The sequence below is a fragment of the Canis lupus genome, chromosome 12, assembly GCF_048164855.1.
Source record: "Canis lupus baileyi chromosome 12, mCanLup2.hap1, whole genome shotgun sequence".
In the NCBI taxonomy this organism is placed as follows: Eukaryota; Metazoa; Chordata; class Mammalia; order Carnivora; family Canidae; genus Canis; species Canis lupus.
In genome coordinates, this window is record NC_132849.1 from 57,731,073 (window position 1) to 57,750,381 (window position 19,309).

At 45.0% G+C, this 19,309-nt stretch overlaps 1 protein-coding gene and 1 long non-coding RNA gene across 13 annotated transcripts in view; one reads left to right on the plus strand and one right to left on the minus strand.

Annotated features, from left to right (window-relative positions):
- Positions 1 to 1,763, minus strand: part of LOC140601753 (uncharacterized) — a 33,617-nt gene extending 31,854 nt beyond the window's left edge. For 5 of the 12 annotated variants that reach the window (XR_012004817.1, XR_012004809.1, XR_012004808.1 and 2 more), the window contains exons 1-2: positions 1,577 to 1,762; positions 835 to 933 (exon numbers count right to left, since the gene is read on the minus strand). This is a non-coding gene — a long non-coding RNA (uncharacterized lncRNA). Of the gene's footprint in view, positions 1 to 834; positions 934 to 1,576 lie in introns of all 12 variants that reach the window. The other 7 variants (XR_012004818.1, XR_012004814.1, XR_012004816.1 and 4 more) reach the window with 3 other exon arrangements.
- NOL10 (nucleolar protein 10) overlaps positions 1 to 13,645 on the plus strand; it is an 83,708-nt gene extending 70,063 nt beyond the window's left edge. The window contains exons 19-21 of the mRNA XM_072771096.1: positions 141 to 388; positions 9,413 to 9,515; positions 12,844 to 13,645. Of these exons, the coding sequence (XP_072627197.1) occupies positions 141 to 388; positions 9,413 to 9,515; positions 12,844 to 12,963 (471 nt within the window). The 3' untranslated portion in view covers positions 12,964 to 13,645. The remainder of the gene's footprint in view (positions 1 to 140; positions 389 to 9,412; positions 9,516 to 12,843) is intronic.
- The last annotated feature ends 5,664 nt before the right edge of the window (positions 13,646 to 19,309 follow it).

The following is a 19,309-nucleotide window of genomic DNA, read 5'->3' on the forward strand; positions in this document are numbered from 1 at the left end:
AAGTAGATCTTACCTAATTAAGAGCATTTTGCCCCGATGCGTGTGATGTCACGTACTCTGGACAATGACTCTTTCCAAGAGAACAGCAAGTCAGTGTTTGGTGGGGGATAGGAGCTGCTGCTTACTATTTTTATTTTCAGGAAGAGGAGGAAGAGCCGGAAGGAAAACCAAGTGATGCGGAAAGTTCTGAGAGTTCAGATGATGAGAAAGACTGGGTTGAAGAGGTCAGGAAACAGCGCAGACTGCTCCACCAGGAGGAAAAGATGAAGCGGCAGGAGCAGCTCAGGGAGGACCAGCAGACTGTCCTCAAGCCCCAGTTTTATGAGATCAAAGCCGGTGAGGAATTCAGGAGCTTCAAAGATTCTGCCGCCAAGCAGAAGCTGCTGAAGTGAGTAACCCCCCTCTCTGATGCCTCCCGGGTTGCCGGGGCCTTGCTCTTCCTCACGGCCGTGTGACCCTGAGGAGGACATCTTGGTCTTTGAACTTAACATGAGGGAAGCACCACAAGGTTTGAGGGGAAATATACTGGCCTTCCTTACGATGACTTTTAACAACTTTCTGAGGTGGAGTTCACATAGGGGAAGGCCCAGGGTGTGAGTGTTGGCTGGTGGAGGTAAGAACACTTTGACACTGCACAGGTCATGATCTTGTGTTGTCCTTGTTTCTTTCCCTCTGTTTCCCTCACCTACAGATACCTGTTTTGTTCTGTGCCCCTATGATTGATGGTTTTCGGTATAGTGGTAACTGAGAACAGCAACAGATTCTTTGCCTCTTAACAAAAAGTTATTTTTCCTAATTAGAATTTCCACTATGTTTATCTGTATCTCAGCTTACCTGATGACTGAAAAGATCACTTGGGAAATTTGCCAGAAATGTTAAGCCTTTTGCAAGAACACTGAGGGATAAGAGTGGTATTCTGGAATAGTCAAAAACCTAGAAACAGAAAATGGAATGGGGGTTACCCAGGCTGGAGGAGGGGGAATGGGGAGATGCTACTTAACTAGGTACATGGGCAGCCCGGGTGGCTTGGGTAGCCTGGGTGGCTCAGTGGTTTAGCGCCGCCTTGAGCCCAGGGTGTGATCCTGGGGACCTGGGATCGAGTCCCACATCAGGCTCCCTGCATGGAGCCTGCGTCTCCCTCTGCCTGTGTCTCTGCCTCTCTCTCTGCGTGTGTCTCTCATGAATAAATAAATAAAATATTAAAAAAAAATAACTAGGTACAGAGTTTCAGTTTGGAAGATGAAAAATTCTTGTAATGGATGGTGATTGTTGCACAGCAAGGTGAATATATTTTATCACCATAAAAAAGTCAACTTAAAAAAAAAACAGTATTACTTGGATAGTTTCAATTGTAGGTGTCTAAGTAAGGAACAGGCTAGGCTAGGTCCTCAGTTCCAGATTGTGTACAAGCCATAAGTTAGGTAAGTCTCTGTTAAGAGAGCTCCTGGGCTGAATGTTGATGTTCAAGATGAGAATGTGATAGATGGTAGATAATCTCAAAAGAAGAGCGCGAGTGTCTGGAGGAGCTGGGCGGAATGGATGAGGTGTGAGGTCCGGGGCAGTACCAGTTCTGTACCTGTACTTCTCCAGCTCCTTGCTTCCCATTTAGAAAATCTGGTTTTTCAGATGTAGGAAGTGGGAAAAGGGTGGAGAGGACATTGATGGACAGGCTAAACTGTCTCTGGAATGGAAGAAATATGACTGGTCCTCATGATCTCACTGCTTCTAGCAAGTATCTGGGACACCAAATAATAAGTAAATCCTTCAACTTAGAATCCAGGAGATCTCAAAATTCTGGTTCTAAAGAACCAAAGGTCTGCTGGTGAATGAAGAATCTAGTAATTGGGTTGGTATCTTTACCGGCCTTACTTTTCTTTCAGTAATAACAACTTCCTTGAGATACAATTCACATAACGTACAGTTCACCTACTTAAAGTGTAAGTTTCTAGTATATTAACAGAGTTGTGCAACTATTACCACAGTTAACTTTGAAACATTTTCATCTTCCAAATGAAGCCCCATTATCATTTGCTCCCACCTGCCCCCAGCCCATCCTGTCCCCAGACAACCACAAATCATCTTCTATCTCTATGGGTTTGCCTGTTCTGCCATTTCATATAAATGGAACTACACACCGTGTGGCATTTGTCCGGCTTCTGTTACTTAGCGTAATGCCTTCAATGTTCGTCCGTGCTATAGCATCTGTTAGTACTTCATTCATTTTTATTGCCAAATAGTATTCTGGTGTGTGGATAAACCATGTTCCCTTCATCTGTTCACCAGTTGATGGACATTTGGGTTGCTCCACATTTTGGTTATTATGAATAATGTTGTTACGAACATTTGTGTATAAGATTTTACGTGGACGTGTTTTCATTTCTCCTGGCTATGTACTTAGGAGTGGAATGGCTGGTCATATGGTAGCATTATGCCTAACCTTTTGAGAAACTGCCAAACTTTTTCAAAGAGGCTGCTCCATTTTACTTTCCCACCAGCAGTGTGTGCAAGCCTCAATTTTCATGTTCCTGCTGGTCTTGGAAATTTAACTTGGAGTCCCACTCAGAAACAGAGGGAAGACTAGTTGTTTGTAGTATTCTGATTTGTAGTATTCTGATTCTGTGGAGTGAGATTCTTTGTTAGATTATCTGCTGGTTTTGTCTGGCTTTATTTACTTGACAACTGGCTCCTGAATCGGTACTGGGTAGACCCAAGTAGGCACATGATACATTTTTGTGGAACTGTGAATCTCCAGTGCCTTGGCTACATGACAGGCAACTCAGGAAGTTACCCTTTCAAGGGTAACTTGAAAGAAAAATGAGAAAGAACCCATTTACTCCCAACCCATTGGCCAGGAAAACTTAGGAACAGTTGTCTTTAGTGTAAGCATGGTAACACGGTGATTTGGGAGGAGGAGGCATGACTAAACTTTCTGACATTTTTGTTCTGCCTGTGGGTTTTAGTAGGACGTTAATAAGAGAAACAAAAGGGATAGAAATTTAGTACTTAATGGATAAATAATAGCCATGTTAATACACTACAATTAAACATTTTTACTAAGTTAAACTTTTTTTTTTTTTTTGAAAAGGAACTATATAAGTGATAATACTTCATGAGCTTAAAAGAAGAGTCCTGGTTCTTGAAGTAATAACCCTTTGGTATGAACAGCCTGCAGTTTGCTGGCGTTTTGGCACAAACTGCTCATTGAGTTCTAGTCTTGACTGGATTATTTTGGCAGATCCTGAACTTGCAATATTTTTATATTATTTGATGAAGCATTGAAGCATTATCCTTCAGAGAACCAAAGTGACACCTTCTGCTTATTCTGTGAGTTACCACAAGGCAATCAATAAAACACAGCATCAAAACTGAGTGTATCACATTTTAAATGTTTACTTGGACTTGCCCAACTTTAAGACTTTTTCTGTAAAGGGTAAAGTGAATTATGAATCCTAACTCAGTACTTGAGTGAGTCCTCTTCTTTGCTTGGCATGCCAACATGAATTCAGACAAAAACGTATGTCTGTCGACACATAGTTATAGACCTTATAGTATGTTGTGCTTTGTGAGTTTATTCACCCACCTGTCAGCCTCTCCAGCCACCCATTCGTCAGTGAGACATTGGTTGAGTGTCTGCCTAGTGTGAACAAAGTGCTGTCCAGAGCCAGGGGTTGGAAAGAGAAGGCACAGCCCACAGGCCTGTAGCCTTCACATTCTAGCTAATAGTCTAGAGCTAAAAAGGGCCATGTAGAAAGTGCATAAGAAAGGGAGAGATTTAAGGAAGTCCTTAGAAGAGGTCATACTGAAACTGGCTGTAGACAAAAGACAAAAAGATGAGCACCCAAGGCAGGGTGGGAAGATGGCATGCCAGGCAGAGTGACATGTGAACAAAGGAGCACTGTGTGAAAGCCGAGGGAAGCATGGTTTGGTGTAGGAGGGCATAGAATAACCAGAGAGCAGTGGGCAGGCCCTGGCCCAAGCATTGCTAAGCCAGGGAAGGTTGTCACACTGAGGTTCCCGTGAGCAAATCTGTTTCCAGCTCCTTCCCCAAATCATAAAATCATTTGTGAATAAAAGGAGTTCATATTGGTTATGGAAGATAAAAATAAAAACTTGTAGGTACAAAAAGTCCCTCTTTCCCAGAAACTCATAATGAAATATCTCAGTTTTAGAGAGAAAGCACAGGGAGGGGCTCCTGAGGTCAGCTAACAGACTATTCAGTAGTCCCAGTCAAAAGTGATAAAAGCCTGCACTGTGGGATAGAGATGACCAGGCCATCCTGAGCCCAAATTATCCACAAGACTGTCTAAGAATAGGAAAGGAAAATGGACATACATCACAACATTGTTCAGTTACTAATGTAATAGCGAAGGAAAAAGAGGTAGTTGGATGATATTGAACTGTCTGGCAGTGTTGCCATCAAGAGCAAGAATACAGAATGAAAACCAGGTTTAAGGCCACAAGTACTAAGCTGGCTATCAGCACATTAAGTGTCTTCTTGGTGATGTTCAGTAGAGAAACGGAGACCCAGGGGCTGGACTAGAGATACAGCGCTGAGAAAGCAGCTTTCCCTGTGTGATTGAGACCACAGGGTGAGGAAGATCGACTCAGTGTGTAGGATGCATTGAGGGTGAAGAGTGGAGCCCCTTGGGAGCAACAGGTATTTTTTTCTTGAGTCTGTGATAAAAACCACATGCCTCTCTTTAGGAAAATAAACAGCACACAAAGTACTACAGGTAGTTTTAGAGCTGTCACTGATAATACTGACAGCCACATGCTAACAATCCCAACTTGGACAAGCAGAGGGGAAGGTAGCTAGTAAAGATCACTGAGGAGTTTTCAGAGATGTAAGCTGGAAGGAGCCAAGCAGGAAGAAAATGGCACAGAGGGTGTGGCACAAATGTGCAGTGGGGCTGGGAGTTCCCTGAACAGAGGAAAGCCATTAGGAAGATTGTCTTGCTGGGACCAGCTTCTCAGGCACCAGCCCAAATGTCGGATTGCCATGGACTGATGAATGAATAGAGATAATAAATATTGTGAGTAATTAATGTAGATGATTCTTCCAAGAAGTTTGGCAGAAAAAGGAAGGAGTCCAAGCCAATAACTTGATGGGGAAAGTTTTTTCGGCTATTAGAGATAGAATGTGTTTGTGGGCAGAGCAGGATTACCCGTGGCAGCAGACAGTGACTTGAGACACCAAAGTCAGTTGGCAGAGCTGAGTTCAGTAAGCAGTCAGGAGGGGATGGGCCAGGGCACAGGCCAAGGAGACAGCCTCAGAAGGACAGGGGTTACCTCCTCAGAGACCAAGGGGAGGCTGTCAGGATGGGTGGGAATAATTACGTTTGCAGGTGGAAAGCAGGGAAGTTCATGCTGCCGGCCTGTCAGGATTCCAGGCACATTGGCCTGTCCAGTTATGGGAGTGGAGGCAGGCAGGTCCGCAGGGCCTAATGGAGGTGCTGGCCGGGTTGTGCCGGTAAGCCTGGAGAAGAGGTCTAGAACACAGCTTCCTGCACCTCAGAGTGGGGGTGCCTCTTCTCCTCTCCCTGCCAGGCGGCCCGTCAGTGGGAAGGCATTCTTGGAAGCACCTAGTCTGTGGCCTGTCTTGGAAATGCAGAGATTTCAGAGACATTTCCTACCTTGGAGGAATTCGCCTTCTTCATCAGGTGGTTTTAGTAGCTCATGGGAGGCCGCTTATCACGCCCACAGTTTTATCTGCTTGTGGATGAACCATGGCCAGTTTTTACTCTTCAGCTAATTTTCCTCACTGCCAGTGGATGAGAGCTGAAGGAACACAGTCTTATTTTAATAGAAGCATTTTTAATTTAATCTTGAAAGCAGTTTAATTCCAAAGTTGCACTTAGAAAAAAAATAATCTCTTATCACTCAAGTTAATATGCACTCAGGTGATGTATAAGCATATTTTCATTGTAATACTTAAGAATATGGAATAAAACGTGAAAGTCTCCCTTTTACCCCCTCACTCCCTCCCTGAGGTCTCTGCTGTGTGTGCCTTTCTAGAACCAAGTCACTCCTGTGGGCGCATGTTTGCACGTGTACAGATTAGCTATTCTGTTCTAGACGTGAAGGGGCCTTACTGATCCTATTACTGATGAACTTCTCTTCATGTAGCAATGAGTTGGAACATTTATCCTTCTAGTACGTGTAGGCCTCTCAATAACACATAAAACTCCCAGTAATGCCTAAAATGGCTCATAAGGTGGTTGGGCCATAACATACGTAACATTCTCTGATTTGAGATATTTACATTGTTTCTTGTTTTCCTCTTACCCCTTTCCACAATGATAAATGTGTGCTCATGTGCAGGGATTCCTATAGACTGAACTACCCTAGGCATGGAACTTGCTGGATCAAAAGGGTCTGTGATATGGCCGCATCGCCCTGGAGAAAGGCTTTGAGCTCTGACTTGCAACAACAGTGGATGTTACGAATCTTTAAATATGAACAGAGCTGCTAGATGAGGTATCCAGGTATCCTGGTTGCTTCAGTTCACATCACCTGAGATGGGCTTTGAGGAACTCATGTAAACAGAAAGCATGAAGATGGAGTTTTCAGTGATCTGTAAATATTTTTCAAAGTTAGTTGGCTCTAAACAGAGTATTTAACATTTTCCATTTATCTGTAGATTCCGTTTCTCTACCGCCTGCCTATTCCCCTTCAGAGTATAGACTGTGAAGGAGCGAGTCCTTTCTTTTGAGTTAAGTCCTATGAATGCTGTACTAACGCACATGCCTCCACAGAGAGTGATTTTTAAAAACTCAAGTTGAGCATTACTTCCTGAGGCATATAATAAGTATCTATCTAATTTGATGTTTCTCCTTGTATTTGCTGCCCACCTTCGTTTAAAGGTCGCCTAGCTGAGAATTCCTATTCCCTCCGCCAAAGCCCTGTCCGTAGTCCTGTGCTAAATCATTCCATCCTTTCAGCCTTTAGAAGGTTGACAAAGGTTGGAAGCCCACGTCTGTCTTCTTGGCCATCTCCACAGATTGGTGAGGGGCTGTTCATCATGTGACAGTGGCATTTTTTTTCCCCTAAAATTCTTCACCTTATTTAGGGATTTCTGCATTTTGTTCCTCTGTTGCAGTAGACAGTTTTCAGGTATTTGCATCTTAAATCACCTCCGACTGAATTCATTCTCAAATAGCTGGCTTAGAACTGCTGGTTAGCAGCCACATACCGTAAACTGACTTTCAAAGGGCGGGAAGTGGAACTTGCTTTAATGTAGAAATCTCCACGCTCAGTGCCTGTGTCTGATCTTTTGCCATGGCTCGTTCTAAAACTCAGCTTGTCTTTCCAAGTAGTCCAGACAGAACAAGTTTTTACAAGTACACATCGAAAGTACATTGAGAGAAAACCAGAATTTATGTACCCTGTCATGGAGGAAATAAGGTCATTCTTAAAAGCATAGTAATTGCCCACAATTTACTTGAAAAGTGACTTTCTTCCCAAATTAGTGTTTGCTGTGTGCCACCCTTCAGCAGCCATGAAGGGAAAGAACAGAAATGGCACGAACAGGCTGAGGAATTTGCTTAGGCTGACACAATCACATCCACACCGGTGTCCCTTTACACTTCATTTTTGAGTTCTTGTTTTAAAAAAAAAAAAAACTAAACTAGATCTTTGTTTCATTCAGTCTGTCATGTAGAAGCTTGTCACTTGGAAGACTTTGTGGAACATTTCCTACACAAAACTTTATAAATCAGGTTTGGTCTGACACACTCCTGGAAACCAGAAATTCTTAAATCGGAATTCTGGTTTTAGACTTGAGTCCTCCTATGGCCTGGGGCGAGTCATTTAGCGCCTCACCTCCCTTCTTGCCATCTATAAAGGATAAATACTTGTGTCTCAGGGATGTTGAAAGGATTAATTAGTTCGTCTGTAAAGCACTTTGAAGATGAAAAGTACTTTAAAAGTGCTTCTTAATAACATTATTGCTTAGAAAAGAGTGCCACTTTTATGCTAACCACTTCACGTCTCAAGTTATATAAAGAAGGCATGTTCAGTACGTTACTACTAGTCATAAACTGGAGATAAATCTCTCATGGTGCGAACATCAAACATTTCCTGCGGAATTTCAAAGGAGCATCACTTTATCTTGCGGGCCATTTAGAAGCAGCGTTCTGCTCAGTAATTAGTTACGATGATCGTATTTCAGGCAAAAGAAAACCCTTCGCCCAATTCAGCTACTTTTTAAAATCAGTCCAGTTTTTTACTATTAACTCAAAAGGGGTACATTCAACTTAGGTTGGTACAAGGAGGACTGGAAAGGGAAGCACGTTGACTTTTTTGGAAGAGGGAACAGGAAAGAAAAGAGAACCGTATTCCTTCCCTCTTGCTTCCTCTACCCTCTCCTCCTGTTTTCCTCACGGGTGCCGGTGGGGGGATTGCTGCTTTGGCTGCATCTCTGAGCGTTAGAGCCAAAGTGAAAACTTACTGCAAGTCTTTGTCTTGAAGCTTAATTCCAGTTTTTCCCTCCAAACTCAGTTCACAGAAGGGACCACTGTTTCGATTTTATAGTAAAACAATATTATTGCAACATGCCACGAAGTGTTATACGTACGAGACAGAGTGAACATCTCGATTATAAAGCCGAGGTAGGGTGGCAGTAATGGTGCCGAGGACAGGATTGCAGGACACAGATTATACAGAGAGACCCTAGAAAAGTCTGGGAGACATGAGCAAGGAACGAAATGAAACAGTCGGGGTAAAGTATATGGAAATACTAATTCAGGGAAAAATTTGGAAGGAAAAGGCACCTAGTAGCAGTGAGTGAGCAGACCGAACTGGATAGAATTTACCCGCCGTGCTTTTGCTCACTGTCTATAGGCAGACGGACTCATGTTTCAAATTGTTCATGCTGTGGGTGGTGAGGGTAGCTAAGGGATCCACTGGACTCGCATGGCACTTCTCCATGGCTTCACCTGGAAGAGGATCTGTGTTCGCTCCCTTGGAGACGTGCCTGAGGTGCAAAAGCGTGAAGCACTCCGCCGCCTGCCTCGTGTGTGGTTTAAGTATGAAATGCTTCAGAAGCGTATGTGCCACTGACCATTACAGTAAATTATAGGCTTCAGAAATACCGCTCCTTGCGTGTTGGCTTCAGAAATGTGATTTAGTAAGATAAGTAGCAACCATTGAAAATATATTTGGAACCACCACTTAAAATGCTAAATTAGCGGGTGTTTTGGCAGCTGCTCTTTTTGCTTGTATCTATTGAGCATGAGCAATGACTGTCTGCCCCTGATTCTTTCCTCGATTATGTTAAGTGAATGCCATGTTCTGTCTTTCCCACAAGTGTAACAGATTTCCTTCGTGTGATCCATTCTAATTAAAACTTGTTTCAAATGCTAAATCAAAACATGATGCTAATTAATGTGTCATTCTCTTCATTCTCCTATAGTAAAACCCTTGAAGATCGTTTGAAACTTGAAGCAAAAAATGGCACATTGAGCGTATCAGACACCACAGTTGGCAGCAAACAGTTGACATTCACGTTAAAGAGGGTAAGTTTTTTAATGTGATTTTGTTAATTCAAGGAAGGAAAATAGGCTTCCAGTAGTGCCGTATAGTGTGTCTGACTTCAGCACAGCCTTCCCAAGCTTTTCCCCTATTGAGGAAGCCATGTTCCTGTTCTAGCACTTTTTCTGCAGCCAGAGCTCTTCCTGGGTTGGGAGTGAGCGCACAGCTCGGCCGTGGCAGAGCCAGAGCCCGAGGCAGAGCCAGAGCCTGAGCCTGAGCCCAAGGCAGGGGCGGAGCCCGAGCCCAAGCCTGAGGCAGGGGCAGAGCCAGAGCCAGAGCCTGAGCTTGAGGCAGGGGCAGAGCTCGAGCCCGGGGCAGAGCCAGGCTGGCTTCTGGTGTCCTGAGGGAGGCGGGACCTTAGTGATTAGGAGTTGGCGCTGTTGGTGTGAAGCTAGCAGTCAGTGTGGTTTCTGCGTCATTGGGCCACCTGAGGTGCGGCCTTGTAAAGTGAAAGTCCTGACTATCTAGGGCTTATATAATTTGTGGTAAAATGAAAATAAGATGCCTCTGAAATTATTATTTTTTGCTAAAAACCAAAGAAGTACTAAGGGTTGAGTCAAGCAGAGGCTATGAAACAATTTGGGGAAATTTATCAATTAATGTTTGATTTTGCCTGTTTGTATCATTAGAGTAACAAAATTTTAACTATTAAATCTCACTTTTACCTAGGAATAATTAGGACTTTATGTAGTAGTAAGTCTTCTTTGATATTAGATGTGTGATATATTTAGGTAAACTCTTAAGTTTCCCCAGGATTTTCATATATACTTTCCTTTTTTAAGTAAACTCTGTACCCAATGTGGGGCTTGAACTCAAAACACCATGGTCAAGGGTCACATGCCCCACCGACTGAACCAGCCAGGCACCCCTCACACATACTTTCTAATACATGAATAAAATATAAGGGGAAAGCTTGTGCTTTAGTATTATTTCCAGTTGTGTAGTGGCAAAACTAGGATTAGGTCCCAGGTCCAATTTTCAGATTTCCTGTACTGCAGTTTGTCATCAGACTGTTGACCAGGCTGCTGCTAATAAGGCATGGGGGCTTGCACATGTCTGCATCCCTTACTTCTCTGGGCCAGCCTGCTGGTGATAGTGAGCCAGCAGCCACAGCAGGACTCAGAAGCAGAAGGAAAGGAAACTTGGAAGATGAGCATCTGGCCCACCGGTCGTGCGGGATTGGGCAGGTGGTGCTGACATCATCCAAAACAGCCTTCCAGAGAGAGACAGGCGAGTGTTCCTTTCTGAGTGGGGCTTTGCGGGACAGTCGCTGCTGCTTACAGGCTCCTCTGGAGGCTCCTACCATTGTGGGGAAGGCCTGGCAGGGAGGGCTCTGCAAAAACATGGTGCTGGAGAGGGAGCAGTGCTCCCGGGAGATTGCTCTGCACCAGACTGGTGGGGAAATGCCTAGGACTGATGTCCACGCTGAAGGTGCAGAGGAGCGCCCAACCTAGAAGCGCCTGTGCACCCTGTTTTATCTTTATTTGGTATATCATGTTCTGAGATCATTTGGACAAGAAATGCTTCTGGGGATACTTTTTAACATGAAGAAACAAAATATGGAGTAACCAGTGTTTGTTGATCTTACAAGGGTCTTGTTACCATTGTATGATGTGCCGGTATGTGGGTTCGGTATGTGGGTTCCTCCAGGTTTGTCGAGTAGTCCATTAACAAGTGCGTGTCAGATATCTGCTCTGTGGTGTGTGCTGAGGACACACAAAACAAGGCCGATGGGGTCCTTGCTGCCACAATTCTCAGTCTGTTGAAAGGAGGACACACCCAGTTATGTCAGTGGAGTGGTGGCAGGTGCTCCAGCAGGGGACAGGGTGCCGTGAGAGTGTCAGGTGGGGCCTGGCCTGGACAGAGGGGCTAGGGAAGGGTAGGTGATGTGTGGGTTGCGTCTTTAAGTCGAGCGAATCTCTGAGGGGTCAAGCAGGGTGCCAGGCACAGGGTACCACCAAGGCGAAGTTCTTGCTTGAGGAGGGAGGAAGCCAGGCACACTCGAGGATCTGAATAAGAGCCTCTGTGTGTAAAACGAGATCAGAGGGAAAGAGTGGCATCAGAGCAGAAACTATGCGGAGCTCAGTCCTGGAGGGCCTTGTGAGTGGGCCACAGCCAGTGTTTATCCTTCATTCTCAGTAGAACCGTGGAAAGCTGTTGAAGAGTTTTACTTAGCAGAAGACTGACCCTTTATATTTCTAAAAACTCACTGTGGATGTTGCCTGAGGAATGGGCTGAAGGGGCCCAGAGCGACAGTGCAGCAGGAGCAGAGGTGGAGCCAAGCAGAGGAAGGGGCGTTGTGCTGGGGAGGGATGTACAGGGCAGGATTTAGTGGGGCTCTTGAAGAGTAATAGTCATCAGAAAAAGAACTTAAGGATTTATTTGTTCTCATTTTCAGAGCTCCTGGATTAGGGGACTCGTTGGTTCTGGGTCTTACAGATTGCTCTCCTTCCCCACTACTCCCTTACCTCTCAACTCTTTGATTTTAAAATATTGAGTAATACCCCCTGGCGACAAATACAGACTTCTCCTTCAAGAGCAAAATAACAAAGGAATATTTTTAGGTGCACAGAATAATGCAGACCGGTGTGAAGCAAGCCTCATAGGTGTCTATAAGGCATTGCTTTTCAACTTTTAAAACTTATGCCCCAACAGTGCTCTCTTGGTTTACCTTTTGTGCCATTCCACTGGCTAAGGATATTTTTTTGAGTTTTGCATTCAAGGGTTGGTACCCTCAGAGCCATCAAACGTGATTTTAAAATCATACGGCTCTGACCTCCATCGTGGGTTCTGCATTGGCTCTCTTCTCTCCAAGAACTGCTGCTGGCAGCCACGGGCCTAATTGGGGGGGAGGGGGCCCCTCCACTCTGCCAGCACGGGTGTCACCCCAGGCGACATGCCCTTGGAGCCATCAGCCTGTAAACCTGTGTGCTCACTCCAGCCAGGGACTTGCAGGCCACTTGTCTGCTGAGCCCTTGTCAGTGGTTAATGGCAGCAGATCTCTGCCTTCTGAGGGGAGTTGGACTTTTTGGAAACAGCCAAAAATTCTTTGGGACCAGTCCTGGTGAATGATACTTAATCATGGTGGGTTATAGTACACCTTTAGTACGTGTTCAATATTTGTCTTGCGTTTGGGGCAGTGTAAGTAGACGAATGGCTCTGGCTTGTGAACAGGACAGCATTGTGGGAGCAGAGTCCAGGGCCGGCCGGCGTGGCCCCTGCAACTGGGCTGTGCCGTGGGATTCTGATGCTTACAACAGGGGACGTTGGGGTTTTCTTTCTCTTTCTCTCTCATGTAATTTTCTCCTTTAGTCCGAACAGCAGAAGAAGCAGCAGGAGGCTGAGAAGCTGCACCGACAAGAAAGGAAAACACTCCGTCGCTCAGCCGGTCACCTCAAGTCCCGACACAGACGCGGACGGCCGTTTCATTGAATCTGGAAACAATCCTGCGTGCAATTCGGGAGGTCATTGTTGGAGCACGTTAAACACACAGGAACGCACTTTAAAAGTACACATAAATTCTTGGTCTCTGTGTGAGGTAACATTCGGCAGCTCGTCCCGGTGCCTTCTGTGTTGGGCTTGGATGCTGCCCCCTTCCCTGCACTGGGCAGTGCACCACCCCCGGGGCGCTTCTCGTAAGTTGTTCCGCATAAACACTGTCTGCTTTCCTGTGGTTTCAATCATGTAGAACAGATTGTTGTTTGTCAATATTGTGAAACGTGTACCACCAAATGGCAGGTTGTCCTGAGCTGCAAGTTAAGATTGACCGTGTCCTGGGGACTTTTTTCCTTGTGGCATCTACTGCTTCTTAACCGTTGACCCCCCAGAAACCTCTTTCCTGTTTCAACATCTGTCGGTGTTGGCCGTGTTCACAGTTACACGTGGGTAGTAGGTTTGTGGCTTGTTGACATGTTTGGGACTTTTTGAAAAATATTTTTATACCAAGAGAATATAATTTAATGGTAATAACCTAAAACCAGAAATGGAAGCTACTGGTTTTTCTTTTAACTTTTCACAGGATTCATTACAGATTTTTTTTTCTGTTTCTTAAGTGCAATTTGAGATAAACTGGCTGGAGAAAAACATTTATAAAAATAAATACTTTTCATTTGAATAGTTTCGTTGAGAAAGATCCATTCTTTGAATTAATTTGACAACTGAATTTAGTTTCTCTGGATTTTCAGGTATTAATGTGTGTTTTCTTTATGTACAACTGGAACAGGGGCTCTTTAGCCTTTACATGATGGAATCTGACTGAGAATGCATAAGCACAAAGGCAGAATGTGCTAGCAGAACCAGGCTGCAGGATGTCTAACTGGCCTCAGGGACACCTGGGTCCAGGGCCCCAGACTTAGGCAGGTCTGTCTCCCCCTCTTCTTGTCCTACGGCAACGTTGTTCCTTAGCCCTTGGTCTCTCCTCTCTTTCCTTCCTGTCCTGTCCCCGTCATATCTCTGTAGCTTCTGTACAGACATATGTCCACTTCTGAGGCCTAAGAAGTGCAGTCTGCTTCTAGAAAAAAAGGTGTGTGTGTTTGACGTGTGTGTGTGGACAGATACCGTCACAGGAAGGAGTGTTGTTACCTGGGCCACCTATTTCCCACCTGTTTCCATGCCTGGTACCACCTGCTCTGCTCTTTCGGCTTCCTACCCCTTGAGGACACTCCTTTGATGAGCTCCCTCTTCCCAAAGGAGGGGCCTCAGCTTCTCTGCTATTCCTCTTCCTTGTTTCCCACCTTGATGGGTTCCTAGAGAGGGGAACTTCAGAAGTCACGGAAGGCCACCGCCTGCTGCAGTTTTTTCCCAGGGGTGAGTGGTTGCGCTGCAGACCTGTAGCCGGAGGCCAGGGTCTGCCCCACCTCCTCCTGACCTTCCCTGCCTCTCTTTTCCTTTCCCTCCTCCTGGGGGGGTCCTCACTGCAGAGTGGAGAGCCTGTATGCCATGGTATTAACCCCCAGACGCAGTGCCATGGGCTAGTGGGGCGCGATCGTGTGCTCGGTGAGCCAGGGTGTTTCGAAGACGGGCGTCAGCATCATCGGGCCAAGGGCAGTGGAACCAGCCCAGCCCAGTGTTCAGCCCCAGCCCTGCTGCCCACCCCTTCAGAGCCTTGACTGTTTACCCTCCCTGAGTCTCAGCTCCTCCTCTGGCGTGAGCCCAGTACTTCATTTTCGTGAGGATGAGATGAGGTACTTGTGTTGGGTACTCATTGAGCACAGCATGAGGCTCACAAGTACTTGGTACAGCTTGTCTCTCAGCTGCCACCCTTCCCTCACCTTGGCACACACCCCTCTGAACCGAACAGATATCTTAATACTGCTTAGTACTGAGGTTCTTCTAGGGTAGTGGTGCCCCCCAGCTTTTGTTCTGGGGGATTCCTGAAAGGGAGGTGGAGGATCTGAGCTGAATCTGTGATGGACGGTCAGGGAAACTTTACAAACAGAGTTGCAGATAACCTGCTCCAGGCACCCAGGCTCCGTCCTCAGTGCCTTGTAGCAGCCCCATCTCTGCAGGGTTGAGATTCTTTAAGTACATGCTACAATCCTCACCTTCCTCCGAAACACAGGTTTCATATTCGGTAGTTTTTGTTTGTAATGGTACATGCAGAAGGTACACACAGGCGGTCATGGGCCAGGCCCAGCCTAAAGAGTAGGGGCTTGGCTTTCACAACAGGACCATCCTGGGGGCTGCTGAATGAATAATGGCTTCTCCCCCAGTCGTGCTCCAGATCTCCCTCATTCTCTAATATCCCTGGCCTGATGCCTAAATATATTTTTTACCAACTATTTAAAAGAAAATTGTGGGGGCATCTGGGTGGCTCGGTTGGTCAAGCATCTGCCTTCAGCTAAGGTCATGATCCTGGGGGTCCCAGGATCAAGCCCCACATTGGGCTCCCCACTCAATGGGGAGTGTGCTTCTCCTTCTCTCTCTGCCTTTCTATTCTCTCTCTCGAATAAATAAATAAAATCTTTTTTAAAATGAAAATAAAATGTCCAAGTGTTTAATAAATAAATAAAAGGAAGTTGTTTTCAAAGCAGTCAGGGTGGTGAGCAGGGAAAGTAGCTGAGGGCACAGTAGGACATCTGGGCTCTGGTTGGTTCTGCACCTTACCCTGTATGGCAAGCTGCTCTCATGGCTTCCATACCTCTCTGTATGCATGTTATACTTCAATTAAAAACTCTTATTAGAAAATAATTATTTTATCAAAGTCACCTATACCCATTGTAATAAATTACCCCATCTAATCCCGCTGAAATAACTCCTGATAGTGTAAGCTATATTTATTTAAATATTTTTCTGTTTTTATAAACAACTATATACCCATTTGTTTTAGTAATGCAGTGGGACCATACTATTTATGCTGTTCTTCATCTTGGTTTTTATAACTAATTTTCTCAAGTATGGACATACAGAGAGATGTACTTCATTCTTGTGTATAAACCTCAGAGTATTTTATTACATGGCTGATCCATAAGCTAACTCTTTCTCTATTGATGGTTATGCCAAAAAAAGACATCTTTTTTCTTCTTTTTTTTAAAGATTAATTTATTGGGGAGGCAAGATGGTGGAAAAGTAGGGGGTTCTTGAATCATCTGGTCCCCCAAACTTACCTAGGTAACTTTCAAAGACTCTGGAAACCTATGAATGCAACCTGAGATGTAAAGAGAGAACAACTGGAATGCTACAGAGAGAAAAGTGATCGCTTCTGACAAAATATTTATTTTAGAGAGATAGCGTGTGTGAGTGGGAGGAGAGGTGGGGGAAAGGGGAGAGAATACTCGAGCAGACTCCTTACTGAGTGCAGAGCCCAAGACGGCTCGATCCCAGGACCCTGAGATCATGATCTGAGCCGAAATCAAGTCAGACGCTTAACCGACTGAGCCACCTAGGCACCCTGTAACCCAACTTATTTTTTTAAATGGACATAGTAATTGTATGAAACACCCATTTTAGCAAAGCAATCTAAATTTCATTTCAGTTATTTGTTCCCCTTTTTTGCATATGGAATTTGAGAGAATTTCAGTGTTCTAGTTAGAATATAGTTTTGGCTTTATCTGTAGGATCCACCATTTTGTCAAAAGAAGCAAATATTTTGTAACATAGTTGGGCTGTTCTTAATGATGTACTTTTCAGTACCATTTATGGAGTGTGTTATTATGCCTGCAACTATAATTATTAAAAAGTTCCTAAGACAAATGTATGGGTTTTCATCTCATGGAAGACCCACAGCAAGTACTCTCCAGCGGCCATGAGCAGAGCAGCCTCTACCAGGTCATGGGCAGGGGAACCATGGCACTTCGGGTGAGGAATCTGCTGCTGGCCTGGCTGTGGAGGATGAAGGAGAGGAGCTGGACATGGCCTTGAGGCATTTGGCCTCAGTAAAGGCAGGGATAGAGTTATCACTGGCTGATAGGGCTGACCCCAGCAAAGCGAGTGTAGGGTGAGGAAGTAATGATCCCATCTGACCAGAGGAAGCTTATTTAAAATCTAATTCAGATCAGCTCCCTTTCTTAGAAACCCTCTAGTGGCTTAGTCTCTCCATAAAAGCCAAAGCCCTCCCAGCCTCCAAGGCACAGTGTGACCTGACCCCTTCTGCAGTGTCCTCCACTCACTCATCATCATTGCACTGACCTTGCGGCTTCTAGAACACCAGTCATTCTCTTTAGCTGGAGCCTTTGCAGATGCATTTCCTCTGCTTGGCGTGCTCTTCCTCGGCGGGCCATTGGCATGTCTGTCACACTTCAGGGCACAGCTACCCTATGTAAAACAGTCATGCCCCTGCCCCCCACGCTACCCATGCCTTTACTGCAGCAGATACCCAGTACAGTGTGCTTGTAAAAGACTCTTTATTATGGAAAATTTCAAACGTACACCAAAGTAGAAAACAGCTTAATGAGCTTCCATGTACCCATCACCTGCTTCAGCGATTAACAATAAAACTTCTCTTGTTTTGTGGTTACTCCTGTCCATTGGCCCCATTACTTTGAAATATATTGATCCCAGATATCATATTATTTTATCCATAAATACTCATAGTGCTTTTTTTGTTTGTTTATTGTTTGCCCTCCATCCCATACCAGAATGCAACTCTGTAAAAATAGGGATATTTTTTATTTTTGGTCTGCTTCATTTTGTTCACTGCTGTACATACAGCATGTGCCACCGTGCCTGGCACCTAGTCGCTATCTAATAAATTTGTATTAAATGAATAGTTAGGTGGAACTTTGGATTTAATACCAAGGGGCTATTCTCCGTTGGCAAGAGCTGTTTCAGGGCTGGAAGGTCTCACTGGAGTAGCTGAGGACAGGACTAGGGAAAGGGAATTGGAAAGAGGGATGGTAGACTGCACTTGGTAGGAGTTTTTGGATATAAGGGAACAGAAAATAGGACATGTGAGATCAAGAGATGGTTTTGTTTAGGAGAAATCCCAGCATGTCTGCATGTTACTGGAAATCATCCAGAAAAAGGAAAGAGTGTTGATGTCAGAGAGAGGACAGTTCCCGGAGTGATACCATAAGTGTGGGGTTATCTATTGCTGTGTGACAGATTGCCTGGAAACAGCAGCTTGAAATAACAGAGTTATGTAACTGTTTCAGTGGGTCCAGAATTCAGGAGCAGGCTAGCTGGGTAGTTCAGATGCAGGACCTCCTGAGGGTACAGCCAAGGCTACCGCCATCCACAGCTGTGACCTGGGCTAGAGGATGCCCTTCCTCGCCCAGACTCTCAGCTGCAGGCAAGAGGACGCCTTCTCAGATGCATGGCTGCAGGCAGGAGGTCTCCGTTTGTTGCTACATGGACCTCTCCATGGGTTGATGGGGTGTTATGACACAGTAGCTAACTTCCCCCAAAGGTATCCAGAATTCCAACCAAGTTGGAAGCCACAGTGCTTCTTATCACCTGGTATCAGAGGGCATACATCATCACTTACTTACCTTTTCTTCCATCAGTTAGAAGGGAGTCACTGAATAGAGCACACACTTAGAGAGGAATTAGATGCCATCTTCCTAGTGGAAGGAGCGTCAAGAAGGGTGGCCAGGTGAAATAAATACAGGACACCTAGTGAGAGTTGAATTTCAGATAAATAGGGCAGCCCGGGTGGCCTCAGCGGTTTAGCGCCGCCTTCAGCCCAGGGCCTGATCCTGGAGTCCGGGGATCGAGTCCCATGTCGGGCTCCCTGCATGGAGCCTGCTTTTCCCTCTGCCTATGTCTCTGCCTCTCTCTCTCTCTCTCTCTCTCTCTCTCTCTGTATTTCTCATGAATAAATAAATAAGATATTTAAAAAGTTTTTTTTCAGATAAACAAGTGACTTACCAGAGTGTGCACCATATGTTGCATGGGCCATACTTCCATTAAAAATTTTTTTATTTATTCAGAATTCAAATTTAATGGATGACCTGTATTTTTGTTAGATCGGGCAACCCTAGAGAGAATTTGTTGATGCAATTTAGAATGAACATGGTAGCAAAGGAGGGTGTGGTACACAGAGATGGTGACCACCTCAGTGGTTTTCAGATGTCTCTTTGTTCCACAGTAAGAAATACATTTGACATTGTGACTCAGAACACGCGTACATCAGGTGTTATAGAGCGTGGTCGATAAAGCACGCTGAGATTTCTCTATCCTATGCTATTGCAGTTCTTCATTCTCCCCCCCGCCCCGCAGCGCCACCCATGTAATAAGTTTTACACCCATTGAATTGACTTCACAACTCACTAATGATGGATCCAGCTCCAAGCTGAAAATTAGTACTGACCCTAACAGGTGGATGGTTTTTTTGAACTCC